The sequence below is a fragment of the Mytilus californianus genome, unplaced genomic scaffold, assembly GCF_021869535.1.
Source record: "Mytilus californianus isolate M0D057914Y unplaced genomic scaffold, xbMytCali1.0.p SCAF_4, whole genome shotgun sequence".
Classification (NCBI taxonomy): Eukaryota; Metazoa; Mollusca; class Bivalvia; order Mytilida; family Mytilidae; genus Mytilus; species Mytilus californianus.
Genome location: NW_026262690.1, coordinates 122,245,029 through 122,264,521, shown reverse-complemented (window position 1 = coordinate 122,264,521; position 19,493 = coordinate 122,245,029). Strand labels below are relative to the sequence as shown.

Sequence of the window (19,493 nt, the reverse complement as noted above, 5' to 3'; positions counted from 1 at the left end):
TATTAATTTACACATTGCAATAATATTATCTATTAACTTATACCAACAGCAACCCAACAACACAGCTCTATCAACACAGAGATCATACTTTATGAAAATATGTTGATGTTGAGCATACTTTTGGTCAGTTTAAAGTATGAATGTAAAGAAATGTTTCCTTCCATTTTAGGAACTGTTTATTAAGTTAAAGATACCATCTTTTGAAGTTCAAGTTGGTCTACATGAACTTCTTGGCCATGGCAGTGGGAAGTTATTCATAAAGGTAAATATTGATAAACATAAAATACTTTATTTGTAGTAATTTTTTGATACTTTTAGAATCCCTACTACAATTGAGGAGGGTGTGAATTTTTGTTACCCCTGTCTGTCTATCCTTCCAAAATTGTGTTTGTCCATCTCATGAAATGTCATCACAATTTTGAGGAACTATATCAGAGCACCCTAAAATTTGGCTTCAACATTAATTTGAGATTGCTTTACTGTGTCATGAGTTTTCACATTCATTGCTCTTCCATTTCCTGTTTACCAAATACTTGTAGCAGGCATTTGTGAGCATTAGCCCACAGTTCGAATTGTGTCGAAAAATGTGATGAGTATAAGTTACACAATAATTGTAACTGCTTTTTTTATAAATTTTCAAAGAGTTTGCAGGTTTCCTGTAAATATCATTGATTGAACTTGTATTTCCTCTAAATATGAATTCATGGAAATATGACAGCAACCTAACAACACAATTTTTCAAAAAATAACATCCAATGGTCACTATATGATCATCAGTGCTAGATAAGAGTTCACTCTAGATACTATGCTCTGCACAAATCTTGACTGAATTCCACTGAAAATCATTCAGTATCCAACAATAGACAAATGTTTGGTGACATATGGCTAGCTCTAAATCTCCTCAGGTCTAGAAAAAAAAATCAATTTCACAGAAGGTTAACAAAGATCTGCCATTAACTCTAAATTTTTTAAAGGACAACAAAAACACTATATTAAGATATAATTTAAGACAACTACTGATGAGATTCTTTGGACAGGCACATTAACATAGACAGGGTTGAACTAGTTTTTGAACACTGAACATTCCCCTAAGTAATCTCGATCAGTGGAAAAACAAAAGGGACAAAGAAAAACATATTCAATAAAAAACAATTTACTCCAAATAACACATTCAACAACTTTTTTTAGGGGTTTATAGGTTGCCTTTTACATATTCTATATTTCCGCCCCAATTTGCAGTGGTATTTCTCGTCCTGAATATTCATTCAATTTGCCACTAAACTAATAACAAAAAACATGTTTTTTAAAAAAAAATATTTTAGGGAGAAGATGGAAAGTTTAACTTTGATATAGACACCGTAGAACATACAGAAACTAAAGATAAAGTCAGTATATATTTAGTTATTATGATGATTGCTTTTTTAAATATTGTCTAATATAAAGTAGTACAGTATTTTTTACACTCCTTATTTATACTTTTTTTCTCTAAACATTTATCTTGATAAATTTGGTCTATATGTTAGCATATCTAAAGTCTCTTTCATATCAGTAATATAGTCCCTCAACCAATGAGACCAAATCTCAAAGAGGATGAAAATGAGTTATTTTCTAGTGTGATGGTATCAACAGATTGACTTAAAATTGATGATTTAAAAAGGAAACTGATCTAAATATAGAATATAAGACCAAACTTTAAATGATTAAATAAGATAAAATCTTGAAGCATGAAATTGGTATATTGTTTTTAGTAACAATGTTTAATTATATTTAGATTACCAAATGGTACAATCAAAATGAGACGTGGGACAGCAAGTTTACAACTTTAGCCTCGACCTACGAAGAATGTAGAGCTGAATGTGTTGGCATCTATCTGTGTTTGTCTGCTGATGCCCTCAGGTAAGACCATTGTTTTTACCAGTAAATTTTGCTGATGCCCTCAGGTAAGGCCATTGTTTTTACCTGTAAATTTTGCTGATGCCCTCAGGTAAGACCATTGTTTTTACCTGTAAATTTTGCTGATGCCCTCAGGTAAGGCCATTGTTTTACCTGTAAGTTTACAACCTTAGCCTCAACCTATGAAGTACTGTAGATTCATTTATAATCGTTGGTACCAGTTTTCGTTGATGGAAGCAAAATTGAGTTTTCGTGGATTTTTTATTTAGCCAACATCTGCATACAAGCCTATAGAAAATGTGTACTTTGTTGAACATTTAAATTCGTGGATCACCTTTACCCACGAAATCCTTGAAAGTTGGTATCCTACTAATAATATCATGAATATTGAATCCACAAAAAGCAGTTTTTACCTGAAGAAAACAAATCATACAGGAAGTGAGGCCCATTGTATTTTATGTGAGATATTAGAGAGGGAATTTTGTTTTTTGAAAGTAAATATTATTAACTGTTAGACGTTTCTTATTTTGTCTTGTCTGTGACAAAAAATCATTGAATCCAAACTAAGTTGTGCTGTTTCATGCATCATAATCAGCGGCGATGTCATTCTTGTTTAGTTTGTGATTAGGTCACACAGAAAAGACAGATCTCTGTGATAACAGTTTATTTTGACAACTATAATGTTTTAGTACAATTGAATGTGGGCAAATACTTGTATGTCAAGGAAATTTAAACTTGGTTGAAACTACTAATTTATGCAGGCATTTTTAAGAAACCACGTGATTACTTTTTTTAGGAAACCAAACTCTATAAAAATTTACCTCAAGGTTTCTTGGTTTAAAAGTAGATGATATTATTTGCCATTATTTGCTATTGACCTTTTGAAATTATTGTTATTTTAAAGATGTTTATTGCTTATTTTAGTATTTCAAGGCAATGATACTATACAACTAAGTTAGCAAAATTAAATTAATATACATTTATCTGACCATTTCAGAATATTTGGGCACAAAGAAGACACTGCTGATGATTTAATCTATATTAACTGGTTAAACATGGCTAGAGCTGGTTTACTAGCATTAGAATTCTACTCCCCAGATACTGGATCTTGGAGACAGGTATGTTAACTAATTAATCATGGCTAGAGCTGGTTTACTGGTATTAGATTTCTACTCCCCAGATACTGGATCTTGGAGACAGGTATGTTAACTAATTAATCATGGCTAGAGCTGGTTTACTGGTATTAGATTTCTACTCCCCAGATACTGGATCTTGGAGACAGGTATGTAAACTAATTAATCATGGCTAGAGTTGGTTTACTGGTATTAGATTTCTACTCCCCAGATACTGGATCTTGGAGACAGGTATGTTAACTAGTTAATCATGGCTAGAGCTGGTTTACGGGTATTAGATTTCTACTCCCCAGATACTGGATCTTGGAGACAGGTATGTTAACTAGTTAATCATGGCTAGAGCTGGTTTACTGGTATTAGATTTCTACTCCCCAGATACTGGATCTTGGAGACAGGTATGTTAACTAGTTAATCATGGCTAGAGCTGGTTTACTGGTATTAGATTTCTACTCCCCAGATACTGGATCTTGGAGACAGTGTGTTAACCAGTTAATTATGTCTAGAGCTGGTTTACTGGTATTAGATTTCTACTCCCCAGATACTGGATCTTGGAGACAGGTATGTTAACTAGTTAATCATGTCTAGAGCTGGTTTACTGGTATAAGATTTCTACTCCCCAGATACTGGATCTTGGAGAAAGGTATGTTAACTAGTTAATCATGGCTAGAGCTGGTTTACTGGCATTAGAATTCTGCTCCCCAGATACTGGATCTTGGAGACAGGTATGTTAACTAGTTAATCATGGCTAGAGCTGGTTTACTGGCATTTGAATTCTACTCCCCAGATACTGGATCTTGGAGACAGGTATGTTAACTAGTTAATCATGTCTAGAGCTAGTTTACTGGCATTAGATTTCTACTCCCCAGATACTGGATCTTGGAGACAGGTATGTTAACTAGTTAATCATGTCTAGAGCTGGTTTACTGGTATTAGATTTCTACTCCCCAGATACTGGATCTTGGAGACAGGTATGTTAACTAGTTAATCATGTCTAGAGCTGGTTTACTGGTATTAGATTTCGACTCCCCAGATACTGGATCTTGGAGACAGGTATGTTAACTAGTTAATCATGGCTAGAGCTGGTTTACTGGTATTAGATTTCGACTCCCCAGATACTGGATCTTTGAGACAGGTATGTTAACTAGTTAATCATGGCTAGAGCTGGTTTAATGGTATTAGATTTCTACTCCCCAGATACTGGATCTTAGAGACAGGTATGTTAACTAGTTAATCATGGCTAGAGCTGGTTTACGGGTATTAGATTTCGACACCCCAGATACTGGATCTTGGAGACAGGTATGTTAACTAGTTAATCATGGCTAGAGCTGGTTTACTGGTATTAGATTTCGACACCCCAGATACTGGATCTTGGAGACAGGTATGTTAACTAGTTAATCATGGCTAGAGCTGGTTTACGGGTATTAGATTTCGACTCCCCAGATTCTGGATCTTGGAGACAGGTATGTTAACTAGTTAATCATGGCTAGAGCTGGTTTACTGGTATTAGATTTCTACTCCCCAGATACTGGATCTTGGAGACAGGTATGTTAACTAGTTTATCATGGCTAGAGCTGGTTTACTGGTATTAGATTTCTACTCCCCAGATACTGGATATTGGAGACAGGTATGTTAACTAGTTAATCATGGCTAGAGCTGGTTTACTGGTATTAGATTTCTACTCCCCAGATACTGGATCTTGGAGACAGGTATGTTAACTAGTTAATCATGGCTAGAGCTGGTTTACTGGTATTAGATTTCTACTCCCCAGATACTGGATCTTGGAGACAGGTATGTTAACTAGTTAATCATGGCTAGAGCTGGTTTACTGGTATTAGATTTCTACTCCCCAGATACTGGATCTTGGAGACAGGTATGTTAACTAGTTAATCATGGCTAGAGCTGGTTTACTGGTATTAGATTTCTACTCCCCAGATACTGGATCTTGGAGACAGGTATGTTAACTAGTTAATCATGTCTAGAGCTGGTTTAATGGTATTAGATTTCTACTCCCCAGATACTGGATTTTGGAGACAGGTATGTTAACTAGTTAATCATGGCTAGAGCTGGTTTACTGGTATTAGATTTCTACTCCCCAGATACTGGATCTTGGAGACAGGTATGTTTACTAGTTAATCATGGCTAGAGCTGGTTTACTGGTATTAGATTTCTACTCCCCAAATACTGGATCTAGGAGACAGGTATGTTAACTAGTTAATCATGGCTAGAGCTGGTTTACTGGTATTATATTTCTATTCCCCAGATACTGGATCTTGGAGACAGGTATGCTTATTTGATATCACTATATTGAAAACCAATGAAAGCTTAGTATATCGCTGCAATTTATATGTCTAAACGGAAAAAGGTTGTAAATGTAAGACCATTTCTATGGCTAAATTAAAGAGTGGAAATCACCAGTTATGAGGTACATCTACAAGAGGGGTATTGTTTCATGGATTATCTTTAGTTTTTATACACCCGTTTACGGGACGTATTACGGTATACCGTTGACTGTCTTTTCGTCCGTCTGTCCGTCCGTCTGTCCATCTGTCGTCAACATGCCGGACATTAACTCAAAAAAACTTTTAACTAATATGCATGAAACTTTAATGAATTGTTTATATATATTGACGTGAGTTCCCTTTCGTTTTTTATAAATTTCAGATTTACCGTTTTCGAGTTTTGGGGTTTTATTCATTAAAAAAGGGGGGATTTTCCAGTTTTCCGACAATAACTCAAGAATGCTTTCACCAACTTGTAAGAAATTTTGGTGAATTGTTTATATCTATTTACATGAGCTCCCTTTCGATCTTCATGAATTTTAGATTTTACGTTTCCGAGTTACAGGGTTTTATTCATAAAAAAAGGGGGATTTTCCAGTTTTCTGACAATAACTAAAAAATGCTTTCAGCAATTCTCATGAAACTTTGATGAATTGTTTATATCTGTTGATGTAAGCTCCCTTTAGAATTTTATAAATTTTACATTTTACATTTCTGAGTTATAGGGTTTTATTCATTAAAAAAGGGGGGATTTTCCAGTTTTTCGACAATAACTCAAAAATGCTTTCATCAGTTCTCATGAAACTTTGGTGAATTATTTATAGCTATTGATGTAATCTCCCTATTGATTTTCATAAATTTCAAATATGTCATTTAGAAGAAATTGAACTTTATTTGACAACAGATTTACTTAGTATTGCGCAACAGCACAGTGTATTCACAACAGCAAGAAATCTTTAATTGAATATAAATTCAATTCATATAACCAATTTCAAGTTCTTTGACTACATTTATTCAGAAACCTTTGATATGTCAAATATTTAATTACAATCCAAATTCAGACCTGTATCAAGCTTGAATATTGTGTCCATTTTTGCACTAACTGTTCAGGGTTGGACCTCTGCAGGCGTATCCAGCTGCGCTTAGCAAAGCAGTTTATTTATATTCTTGTCCTTTGGTCTTTGGCAATCATACCACACCTTTTTATTTTTATAATGATGATAAAATCAACGTATCATTTGATCGGCACAGTCTCAAAGACAATTGATAATGATGGATACAAATGACCTTTAACCTCTCTGTTGTAGGCTCATATGAATGGCAGATATGTTATATTACGAGTAATGATAGAAGCTGGACAAGGTCTGATAACAATCACCAAGACAACAGGAGATGATGGAAAAGAAGATATACATTTAAAACTGGATCGTACTAAGATTTTACCTGTCGGAAAACCAGCCATTGGAAATTTCCTACGAAAACTCCAGGTAAAATGTTTTAAAAGGAAGTATCATGATATTATGGTATCAATTACTTTTTACAAAAACTGCTATGTATACTCTTCCCATTATTCAGCAGAACTAGGATATGATTCTTATATCTGTCACACTTCTAGAACATATTAAAAGATAACCAATTTTTAAAAAATTCAAATGCAGATTATTTTGAACATTGATTTTGACATTTACTGTTAAAGAACAAGGTTCCTTTATCGTCTGACAAATAAGACTATTTTGTGGGTTGTTTCAATGGAGTTAAAGTAATACTTGGCCAAATCTTTGAAAATTGTATGCCAATGACTTTAGAATATTTGTAAAGTTCAGTTTTTATAGATTTAAATTTACAATTAATGGAGTTCATAAAAAGTTGTTTTTTCAATGCAGAGGTTGTAAAAAAGATTTATCGCATAATTTTTTTTCAATGTATCCACTTATTTTTTTACACAGATGAATAGAGAAAAAGAATGATTGATATAAATTCTTACTTAAAAATTTGATGTCACTTTTCTATTTTTACTCACTCTGATTTAAACCTACTGTGAGATGATATCATCCATAAGTTGATGTTTGCATGCAGGCAATGTTGTACTGATCCCAATACTGCATACCGGTATATTCCTGATGTTAATACATGACTTTTGTAGGTGAAAATTAAAGCAGACATGGAAAAAATTGACTATCTCAGAACTAAAATTTTGTGTGGCACCCCTTTATTTATGTTTTTGGATGATCATAAATGGGAATTTCCTTGAAAAATTAAGCAATGTGTTAGCAGTGGATAGGGCTTTAGGTCTTATGTACATATACTATAGATAGGTTTTGAATGACGTAATTTGAGTTTATGTTATTTTTTCCTTGTCCGCCATTTTAGATGGATAATGGGTTGATTTTCTTAATGGACTAACCAAATTGAAACATGCTATACATACAAGTCTGATGACAGGTCCTTACTAGATTGTAGTGATGAATTAAGCAAGGCTAAAAGAAATAAAAAATTGTTCAGGGAAACCCTTTTTCTTAAGTCTGTATAATAAGTTGTATTCCACTGATTTATGAAGAAATTTGCACTCTTAGACCTTCATAATGGAAACAAAAGGGAAGAAACACTTGCTCAAATTGTGTCAATCGAAACCTATCTACTTTTAGAGTTATGCCCTTTTCGGAGAAACAAGTCTACAGGTGATGTGGAGGTGTATCTGTGATCACTAGATCACTAATTCTAGCTTCCTTTGTTTACAGGTATACAAGTCTACAGGTGATGTAGAGGCAGCTACAGCTATGTACGGTCATTACTCTGAAGTACATGATGATGAAGAACCACATTTCCTCAGTTTGAGAAGTGTAGTTCTGGCTCGTAAAACTCCCAGAAAAATGATGGTTCAGCATAATACCACAGTAGAGGGTAAGTAAACATTTACTCGATTAAGCTAGAATCAGCCAAAATATTAACAGAAAGTTTTTGACATGATTGTTAATGGATAGAAAACTAACCAATCAATTTTGGATGAGAAATTAGGATACCTCTACAGTAAAATTGATTTACAATATGTTTCAATGTTTTCAAATATTTTCTTTTGGTTGGTTCTCACATTTTGATATATAACCGTTATTGTCCAACATTTATAATTTTTTCTATTCATTACACTCTTCAAATTCAATAGGAAATATATGGCCATCTTTCTGTTTTAACTATTGACATTGCAATTTCTTAATTCAAATGAAAATAAATGACCAGAATTCCTAATTTTATGAACTAGCACAAGATTCAATCAGAGTTATCTCCCATCTTCAATGATTGAATAGTTTCAATTATAATGTAACATGTGTAACAAAGTAAAGTCATGAACCATTTTCTACCCTTCAGATTTCTCACTTGTTACGTTTTGTGGAACCCTTTGCTAATTTTTTTTTATGTTTTTAATCACTTGGCATCCTAAGAGTACTGAAAGTTAAAAGGTTCGCTTTTGGCAAAATATGCCATTGAATTTCAACTTCATCATAACCTATCACAAAGATCACAATTTGGTTCTTAAATGGGACCATTTCAATAGCCTTAATGCCGATAAAATAGGCTCCAAAGTCAGCACATTTTGGAGAAGTTGTTAATATACGATGTTTTTTTGCATGTTAAGGACATAAAAGCTTTAGAAAAACACTACCCGCTACCCACAATCCAAAATGTTCTGCAATAAAAGGTGCCTATGTTAATATTGAATTCCTAGAAACAAAAGAATTCTGGATTAGGGATGGGGGCTATGCTAAATACTGTCATAAATTATGGGCCAAAATTGATGTAACTTTACAAATAATGCATAATTAAAGGGTCGTAACTTCATATTTTACAATGTCAGGTGCCAAAAATAACTTATTTTGTACTAATAGTAGGATCACCACTGCATCGATGTTAAATTTGACATATTTTGGCCTGATTTAGAAAAAAGCATCAAAATCTTAGGGTCAATTTTAGCCCTTTGTTAACCTGCTCCTTTAGAAGCAAAGTTGTTCTAAGTTCATGCATTGATGCCTACACTTAGTAAAAAAATACCATTGCAAGGGAATTATTTGATTTACTTTTGGTCACACATCCATGATGAGACTGAACAAGTTAGTTGATGGACAGATGGCCGATTAAATTATAGGAAATTGAATATTACAAATACTCTTGCCCTTAGTTAAAATAATAGTAAAGCTTAAAACAGTGGTAGCAAAATTTTTATAGCATCTTTTTCATCTAAATATTGATATTTCAACTTTTTGGTCCTTTGAAATAACAAAACAGGCCTTTAGACTAACACCTGTGAAATCAGTCAGATAATTTCACTCCTCACTTTGGGTGTTGTCAAGACATTGTTGAAGGCCTTGCATCAAAACAAGTTAAATTGAGAATGTTAAGAAAAAGATATAGTTCCAAAATTTTCAACTTTATTTCCATTAAAAGTTAATTTTTAATGATATAAATGGAAGAACTAATCCAAGAATTTAAATATTGAATAATTTTCAACTTACGACTGAACAACACTAATAATTAACTCATATGATACATGCATTCGTGAATAAATATGGTCACTCATTGAATATTTGAAATCTTGGATTAGTTATTCCTTTTATTCCATTATAAATGGACTTTTTAATGTTGAATTCTTGAATTATTTATTCTAAAATTCACTGAGTAAGGTTCCTTTAAGACTTATTTTGAAATTGTAAAATAGGAAATGTAAAACCCACATAAACATGTAACTTACTATGACGTTGAATCAAATCATATAAATATGCATAATTTTTATAATGCATTTAATTTCAAGGATTAGAAAATATATCAATATAATCGGTCATCAGCTTATTAGTACAGAAGGTGTGAAATATTTTAGACTGATTAAATTATGCCTTTGAAAATTCAACAGTCGTCATTAGAAGTGAATTGAAGATAAAAATCTTATTTCTCTAATTTTCTAACCCTAATAATTCAGTCTTTATATTCCACTGCTCTACGATGGCTACATTAACGCCTGAAGGCCTTGTCAATACAAAATCGTCAAATAATCATTCGGAATTAGCTCGGGATTTACCTATCTCGATAACATTAAGCTATTAGCTGATTGGCTCTTTCTCACAGAGAGTACCAATCAAAATCCTGGATTCGTGACGCGTTTTTATTGTATAAAGAATTCAGGCCCTCGCGAGTTGGAGAGTCGATCACGGGGAGGGACTGAATTATTCAGGTTACTAATTTTCATGCTTTTTTCACATTTCTTGATCGGTGTGAGAAAAATATTTCTCATCTCTAGGGAAAACTTTGTTCTCGGCAAATGATTGGTCGAAATTCAATTATGACATCAAATTGTCTTGGTTTCTTCTGAATTTTCTATTTTGACGTCATGAAAAAAGGCGACCATGCTTGATGACGTCACATAAAAAGAACATAAGCAAATCTTTGAAAAGGAAGGATAAACTTTGTTTAGATATCGTCTAAAAATCATTATAGAAACAGATTCCACCACTATAACTCGTGTATTACGATATTGCTCCACTCTCAACAGTTTAATTTTAATTATTTAAAAAACTTGGCAAGCCTAAGCTTTAAATATTAAAATTTAACTGTCTTGAGTGGAGAAATATTGTAACACACTTGATGCAGTGGTGGAATCTATATGTCTAATATCCCATAAACTAGTAAAAAAAAATCTCTTATATCTCATAAACTTGTTGAATTTTTAAATTCAGAAAAATTAATGTCCAATGGCCTAACCCTGTTTCCTGAAATACTTTGTTTTATTCTAGCATGTTAAATAAAGAATTCTTAATTATCTAAAATTAATGTCCAATGGCCTAACCCTGTTTCCTGAAATATTTTGTTTTGTTCTAGCATGTTTAATATAAGAATTCTAAATTATCAATCATCAAAAGATGAAAAGAAATAAAAACCTACTTCCTATTGAAACACATGTCAAAAGAAATCATTTCTGAAAAAATCAACTTCAATGGCCTAACCTTATTTCTAGAAATGTTTTTTTCTGACAATTTGATATAAGAATTATGAAATAGATTAACTACATGTGGAAAAACTATATTAAACATCTCAAGTACTTAAAATATCTGTTGATGAATTACAATTTACACAATATGTTCAGATATTAATGAAATCATTAGGGTAATTTATTGCAGTACCGATAGTGGTGATATAATAAGCTGTTTTAGAGTTGATTTCATTTTTTCAACGAACTATTAGGAATAAAAAAAAAAAAATTTGTGTTTCATAATGACTATATTAATTATGTCTATATTCACTCCTATAAGTTCTCCTTGTCCTTAAAGTGCTCTGTCCTCATTTTTTTCCAATCTAAATTTAGATAATCACCCCTTTACTGGATGGTAAGAATGGGATATAAGAAATTGACTAAACTATAAAGTAATTTACACAAAGGAATATGGAAACATTGTTATAAATAGCAAATGCATTGACCAAAAATTTTGAATGTGCTATACATATTAGTTGATGGGAGGGGGGGAGAGGGAATAGATATATTGACTGATGGATGGTTAACATCCAGCATCAAGTTTACCTGCCTTGTACAGTGTGTAAAGTCTGGAACACTTTAAAAATGATAGCTGAAAAGGTATCAGTTTGCAAGAAGACATGTCACTAATTAGACTTGTTAAATGTCCCTTGATTGGTGGAGGAGCAGCAAATGCCAAATCTAAAGTCTTCAAAAATCAAGACCACAAACTTAGTTAAACTTGAGGTAGCCTTATTAGTGCCAACTTATTCATGTTTTGTGTCAATGGGTACTAATGTGTATACATGTTGGTTTTTTATGCCCCCGCCGTAGCGGAGGGGGCATTAAGTTTTACCCTTGTCCGTCTGTACGTCTGTACGTCCCAAAATTGGTTTCTGTTCTCTAACTTGAGTTTGCCTCAACCAAATGTTATGAAACTTATCCGCAATGTTTATTACCACAAAACACAGATCAAGTTTAAATTTTGGTGGTGTCACTTTCACCTTTCTACAGTTATGCACCTTTACAAATGGAAAAATTGCTGAAATATTAGTTTTTGTTCTCTAACTTTAGTTTGCCTCAACCAAATGTTATGAAATTTATGCACAATGCTAATTACCACAATACACAGATCATGTTTGAATTTTGTTGGCGTCACTTTTACCGTTCTAGAGTTATGCCCCTTTACAAATTTCAAAATTGCTGAAAATTTGTTTCTGTTCTCCAACTTTAGTTTGCCTCAACCAAATGTTATGAAACTTATGCACAATGATTACTACCACAAAACACAGATAAAGATGGAATTTTGTTGGCGTCACTTTTACTGTTCTAGAGTTATGCCCCTTTAAAAATGGAAAAATTGCTGAATTTTTTGTTTCTGTTCAATAATTTAAGTTTACGTCAACTAAATGTTATGAAACTTCTAAACAATGCTTATTACCACAAAACTCAGATCAAGTTCAAATTTGGGTAGTGTTACTTTTACAGTTCTTGAGTTATGGCCCTTTATAACGTTATATGCAAGCGGGGGCATCATCTGTGTCCCATGGACACATTCCCCATTTATTTTTTTCGGGAGTCTATTTGAGCAGTGCTCACAGTATTTCTAGTTGGTCATATGAATTCTTTTAAAGCATAAACACGAGCTAAAAGGCCGACGGGCCTATCATGCACTTGTGGGGCAGCTCTTTATTAAAACCTTGTTGTCACTATCAGTTTTCCATCAAAAACTTGGTCATAGAAAAGGCAGGAGTTCCATGTTTTCACAGAGAAAAATGGCTCCAATGAACTGCATTGCACTTTCACTGTGTATTCCGTGTATTACCATTTTGAGCAGGCGAATTAGAAATCGTTCAAAAATGAGGAGAAAGGGGACAAGAAACTGTTTGCTAAGAAGATGACAAAGAAGTACTTTCAACACTCTCCTTTAACAACTTTACAGTGAGGTCAAATTTAGGAATTATTTTGGAATGTTCAAAGCAACATTCAATCTGCTTCTTTGTAAATTTGAACCACTGATCATAATAAATTCAATAAAACTTTACTCATGCTTGAACTCATCCGCCAATTTTGCCATGTGCTCTTGTTTTGCAAACAAAAATTGCATCATTCCTAAACTGCTCTATGATTGGCTAGTTCTCTCATCATAGCCCATCCAAGTTTCAAAAAAATAGGATGAGGTTCTATTCTATCAAGGTCTGTCATTGTTTTTGATCAAAGCTTTCTTTGATGGTTGTCACTATTAAAAATCCTTTAAAAAGATTGACCAACTTTTATTGGTCAAAGAAAACTTTGAAAGTGACAACAGGCCATATTTGAGATAACCATCAAATATATTATATGAATTATGTCAATCAATTGTAACTGATTTTATGCCCTTTATGGGCCCTGTAATTTGGGAAATAAAAATATTCTATTCTATTCTATTCTTTTCTATTCTATTCTATTCTATTAGTCAATTTACTAGTAACTGTGAGTTCTTGTTTAGATGATCACAGAAGCTATACAACAAACTTTAAGTTATACAAATTATATTGTATTTTCATGGAAACCAATTTTCTTGGCTTCATGAAAAATGTATTCTCATGATAACTTGAGTTCATGATTATGATAAATTCTTAGTATAAAGACTACAGAGAAATTTGCATTTTGTTGATGGTTCTTGTCCATGAAATTTAGTCTCCCTTTTATGAATAGAAATAAATCCTCCATATTTGTTTATGTGGTTCTTGGGTAAACTTTTTTTGTATTAATCCTCATCAAATTGTTTCATTTGAGCAATCGATTCACCAACTCAGATTCTGTTAAAAAAAAAATACTCTAAAATAGGAACGAATTCATCACTGTGAAAAAAGAAATGAGAAAGGACTGTCAGATATCTCACTGAGTGATATATAAAATTTATAGATAAATAAAAACAACCACTCACTAGATTCTTGAATTCAGACTGATACAGAGCTATATTTATACTTTATATAAGACCATAAAATAATAAAACTAATATAAACCAGCACTTTCACTTTTCTCTGTTTCAACTGGTTACATATCCTTACGTTTCCAAAAGGTGATGTGCACTTTTAACAGTGATTATTTTTACATTTAATTCTCTGATATCAATGAAATAAATGACCCCAATTGGGCAATTTGTTTGATTACGATATCAAAGGTGATATGTATGTATAGTTTTGGCTTGCTTTTCCATATCTTGGTCAAGGTTAACTTTACTACAACAACATCCTTTCAAAAACATGTGTTTATAATTTAAGCCTCTCATGTTTTACCATATTTTTATTTAGCAAGTTATAACAACATGTTAATAAATTAGAAAAGTAGAAAATATAAACAACATTTCTTTATATATATGGTTTATTTTTATCTGACCTTGAGGGAAAGTTGATATTGTTATAAACTAAAAAATGATATATCACAAGTTTTTCTTGTTTATATCCGTGGTGCGCCCTCTGAAACAAGGGCAGTATTTTAAAATATGGAATTACAAAAAATGAATTAAGATGTGGTATGATTGCCAAAGAGACAACTCTCCACAAGAGACCAAATGACACAGAAATTAACAACAATAGGTCACCGTAAGGCCTTCAACAATAAGCAAAGCTTATCAGTAGAGATTTTCCTGTTTTATACTAGACCTTTTACCAAACTTTTAGGTATTATTCTTTTTTTATGCATGAAAATTTTTCTGTTATTTACTTGCCCTTTAATTCAACTTTTTTGTATCTCTCTATTTAGCAGATCTGACTCTAATTTTTATGTACTTTATAAAATTTTTTTTACCTGTTCAAACATTGATATGTCCATTACTGGAAATTTTTATTTTGTTTGTTTAAATGCTTTCTCCAAAGTTTTTATGTTTTTACCTGTATCAACAAAGGCGAATGCAGGTCTGGTAATCGCTCCACTCCATCCGTCTGTCCATCCATCCATCCATCCATGGGAAAGACCAAAGGAAGAAAACTTCCATCAGACTTTTCCTGGCTTCTGTGGGGGAGTGCATTTATATTTGGTCTACAGCTTGATAATGTTGAGTTTAGTCTAAGCAATTTTAACATCAAAAAGGTTTTTCTGGTTTCCGGAATAATACTTAAGTATTAGTCAATGGATCTCTATGAAATTGTACCACAAGGTTCCATACCACACACAGAAGGTTTGGGTCGATTTTGTGGGTTATGGCTTTAATCGTTAAGAAACTAGAGGCCAAATAGGGGCCAAAAACAAGACTTTTCTAATACTGACTAAGCTGGTTCTAACATAAATTATTTCTGATCTATTTAAAGAAACAACAAATACTGATATGGCAGGAGATACACCAAATAGGGTGTGTAAATTATTATATTTAGTTTGTAAACAGATTTACTAAGTATTGCGCAACAGCAAAGTATTGCACAACAGCAAGAAACCTTCAATTGAAAATAAATACAAATCTTTTAACCAATTTCAATGAGGATTAATTTAAAGTCTTGAATTGTTTGAGGTTTTTACCATGTATTACTATATTGGATACTTGGACATTTTTAAATAGATCTACATTGAGGTCCAAAGGGTCCAAAATTAGACTTTGTTTGATTTCATCAAAAACTGAATTCTTGTGGTTCTATGATATGCTGAATCTAACTGTGCATTCAGATTTTTAATTTTGGGCCTTGTTTTCAAATTAGTTCATATTAAGGTCCAAAGGGTCCAAAATTAAACTTTGTTTGAATTCATGGTTTTTTTTCATATGCTGAATCTAATCATGGAATTAGATTTTGGATATTGGACCATTAAGTAGATTAAATGTCCCATTTCAAATTTTTAAGTTATCTGACCACATTTATTCTGTGTCAGAAATCTATAATGTGTCAAATATTAAATCACTATCCAAATTCAGAGCTGTATCAAGCTTGAATGTTGTGTCCATACTTGCCCCAACTGTTCAGAGTTCGACCTCTGCGGTTGTATCCAGCTGCTCCAGGAGCGCATTTTTGTTCCCTAGTAAGATATGCTGACCAAGCTGGATTTTGTTAGAGTTTTTTTTTAATTCCGTTCCCTAGTCTTCATCTTTTCAAATGCAGATCTTAAATACTCTCTGTTAAATTTATCCACAACTTTGAAACTCTAAGCAATTTTCAGTTTTGATATATGGTATACTGTAAAAGCAGAAATTATTGCATGCATTTATTATTGCGATTTTTGAAGAATGAACTAAAATGCCAATTTTATCATGGCGATTTTAGGAAAAGCTACCTATGGATATATATACAAGATATCAGTTTGCAAGTTCTTATTATATGATACTCAAAGAGTCACATTATTCGCATTAATAAAAACCTCGCAATATAAAATTTCTGAACTCACAGTAACTTAATCATCAGATATAAATTTTGATATACGGTAATTAAAAAAAAAGCAGCAGTAGTATTGACAAATTCCTGCATAACAGGAAAACATGATTGCTATAGTTTTTCAGATTTTTTTTTATCCTTTTATACTGCAAATATATTTAGGTGTAACTGCAGTTTTTTTTCCTACTCTTTACTTCAAAGATATTTAGGTGTGAGAAATTGAGGAAGTTTTTCCGTGATTCAGCGGTATAAGTAGCTGGTATATTTAGCAGTACAAGTTGTCATAAGTGCCACTCAAACAAACATGGATTTCCTTATTATGTCTTGTCACTATAGATTAGATAGCCACATTTTTTATTAATCAAGTTCTGATGTACACAGTAGGTTTACAAAGTATTACATAAGTACAAAGTATTTACATTACTAAAGGGTTGGTCTTTCCTGTAAATATAGATCATATTATTCATAAGTTTTAAAATAGAATCTGCTTTTTATTCATAGACATTCTCCAAATGTCTGCAATTTCCAAAGATAAAAATGATCTCATTATCATGTTATTCACAAATCATCTAATCAGAGGTGAAAGTAATTAGTTCGACTTGCCAGAATCCTACAATCAGACTAGTTGAAGTTAATTCTGTTGTACAGTAAAAAATTATAATAGTTGTTCTTTAACAATTACAACTGACATCATAAAAGTGTTAACCAAATTTAATGTCAAAAGGTCAATTCTATTTAATTTACTGAAGACCTGATTTATACAACATTTAAGTGTAGAGAACAAAATTTTTCTTAGGTGAATTTCAGGTGTAAATATAAGGTAAAGTCACTTGAGCCCTCCCTATATTATTCACCTATAAACTGACTACAAATTTTGCATATTCCACAAAATGTTTACCCTTGTTGATATGAAGAAAAGGAGATGTGGGATATACCTGCATTAATGAAGAAAAGGAGGTGTGGGATATACCTGTATTAATGAAGAAAAGAAGGTGTGGGATATATACCTGCATTAATGAAGAAAAGGAGATGTGGGATATACCTGCGTTAATGAAGAAAAGGAGATGTGGGATATACCTGCATTAATAAAACAGCAACAAATTGACAAAACAATTATAAAGATCAACATACAGTATACAACAATAGACAAGTACCTATTCAATTTGTCAATCTCTATATCAACTGATTCTAGGAGTGTTAAATAAATTTAACAGGTTATTAAGATGTGCCATTGCTTTATCAGTGTATTTCTGAAATACTGCTTTATTCCCATATGGAGGCCTCTTATTTATTTATACACCTAATTTATATTTTTCAGTTTTTTTTAATATGTGCATATAGTGATTATGACTAATTTTGTTATGTTATGATTTTATATTCCAGGACCTACAGTGAAGTTACAAAGTTACGAATCTTCTGCAGATGGACTGGTACAGTCGTTTATTGACAGATTTCCTACATCAGAAGTGGATGACATTCTTAAGGAATTAATGGAAAAAGATCAGCAATTTTTCACCACTTAAAATGTGACTGAGTGTTGTGTAGACCAAATATAGACATTCCAGCAAAAAAAGTCAAAAACAGTCGAACCAATTGTCAAATTATCCAAGATAATTACTTAAAAATGGAACAGAATACAGGGATTATGAAACAGTCATTTATGATGATTAAACTATTCTAGAAATCCTGATGCTTCTTTTTATTATTTTTGTTATTGGGTTACAGTGTTTATTGATTTGAATCCCATCATCCCCTTTTATTCCTATTGGACTTTTGGTTTGTTTTCTTGTTGTTGTGTTCATCGATTTAAATCCCATCATCCCCTTTTATTCCTATTGGACTTTTGGTTTGTTTTCTTGTTGTTGTGTTCATCGATTTAAATCCCATCATCCCCTTTTATTCCTATTGGACTTTTGGTTTGTTTTCTTGTTGTTGTGTTCATCGATTTAAATCCCATCATCCCCTTTTATTCCTATTGGACTTTTGGTTTGTTTTCTTGTTGTTGTGTTCATCGATTTAAAGCCCATCATCCCCTTTTATTCCTATTGGACTTTTGGTTTGTTTTCTTGTTGTTGTGTTCATCGATTTAAATCCCATCATCCCCTTTTATTCCTATTGGACTTTTGGTTTGTTTTCTTGTTGTTGTGTTCATCGATTTAAATCCCATCATCCCCTTTTATTCCTATTGGACTTTTGGTTTGTTTTCTTGTTGTTGTGTTCATCGATTTAAAGCCCATCATCCCCTTTTATTCCTATTGGACTTTTGGTTTGTTTTCTTGTTGTTGTGTTCATCGATTTAAAGCCCATCATCCCCTTTTATTCCTATTGGACTTTTGGTTTGTTTTCTTGTTGTTGTGTTCATCGATTTAAAGCCCATCATCCCCTTTTATTCCTATTGGACTTTTGGTTTGTTTTCTTGTTGTTGTGTTCATCGATTTAAATCCCATCATCCCCTTTTATTCCTATTGGACTTTTGGTTTGTTTTCTTGTTGTTGTGTTCATCGATTTAAAGCCCATCATCCCCTTTTATTCCTATTGGACTTTTGGTTTGTTTTCTTGTTGTTGTGTTCATCGATTTAAATCCCATCATCCCCTTTTATTCCTATTGGACTTTTGGTTTGTTTTCTTGTTGTTGTGTTCATCGATTTAAAGCCCATCATCCCCTTTTATTCCTATTGGACTTTTGGTTTGTTTTCTTGTTGTTGTGTTCATCGTTTTAAAGCCCATCATCCCCTTTTATTCCTATTGGACTTTTGGTTTGTTTTCTTGTTGTTGTGTTACTGTGTTCATTGATTTAAAGCCTGTCATCCCCTTTTATTTGAATAGATAATTAAGACTGTTCACTTTCCTTTTTAGC

At 32.5% G+C, this 19,493-nt stretch overlaps 1 protein-coding gene across 3 annotated transcripts in view; it reads left to right on the top strand.

Annotated features, from left to right (window-relative positions):
• LOC127739288 (dipeptidyl peptidase 3-like) overlaps positions 1-18,326 on the top strand; it is a 31,530-nt gene extending 13,204 nt beyond the window's left edge. For all 3 annotated transcript variants that reach the window (XM_052250954.1, XM_052250955.1, XM_052250953.1), the window contains exons 13-19: positions 170-262; positions 1,323-1,385; positions 1,772-1,896; positions 2,891-3,011; positions 6,613-6,792; positions 8,044-8,206; positions 18,020-18,326. In XM_052250954.1, coding sequence (XP_052106914.1) covers positions 170-262; positions 1,323-1,385; positions 1,772-1,896; positions 2,891-3,011; positions 6,613-6,792; positions 8,044-8,206; positions 18,020-18,159 — 885 coding nt within the window. In that variant the 3' untranslated portion in view covers positions 18,160-18,326. The remainder of the gene's footprint in view (positions 1-169; positions 263-1,322; positions 1,386-1,771; positions 1,897-2,890; positions 3,012-6,612; positions 6,793-8,043; positions 8,207-18,019) is intronic.
• Positions 18,327-19,493: the final 1,167 nt, after the last annotated feature.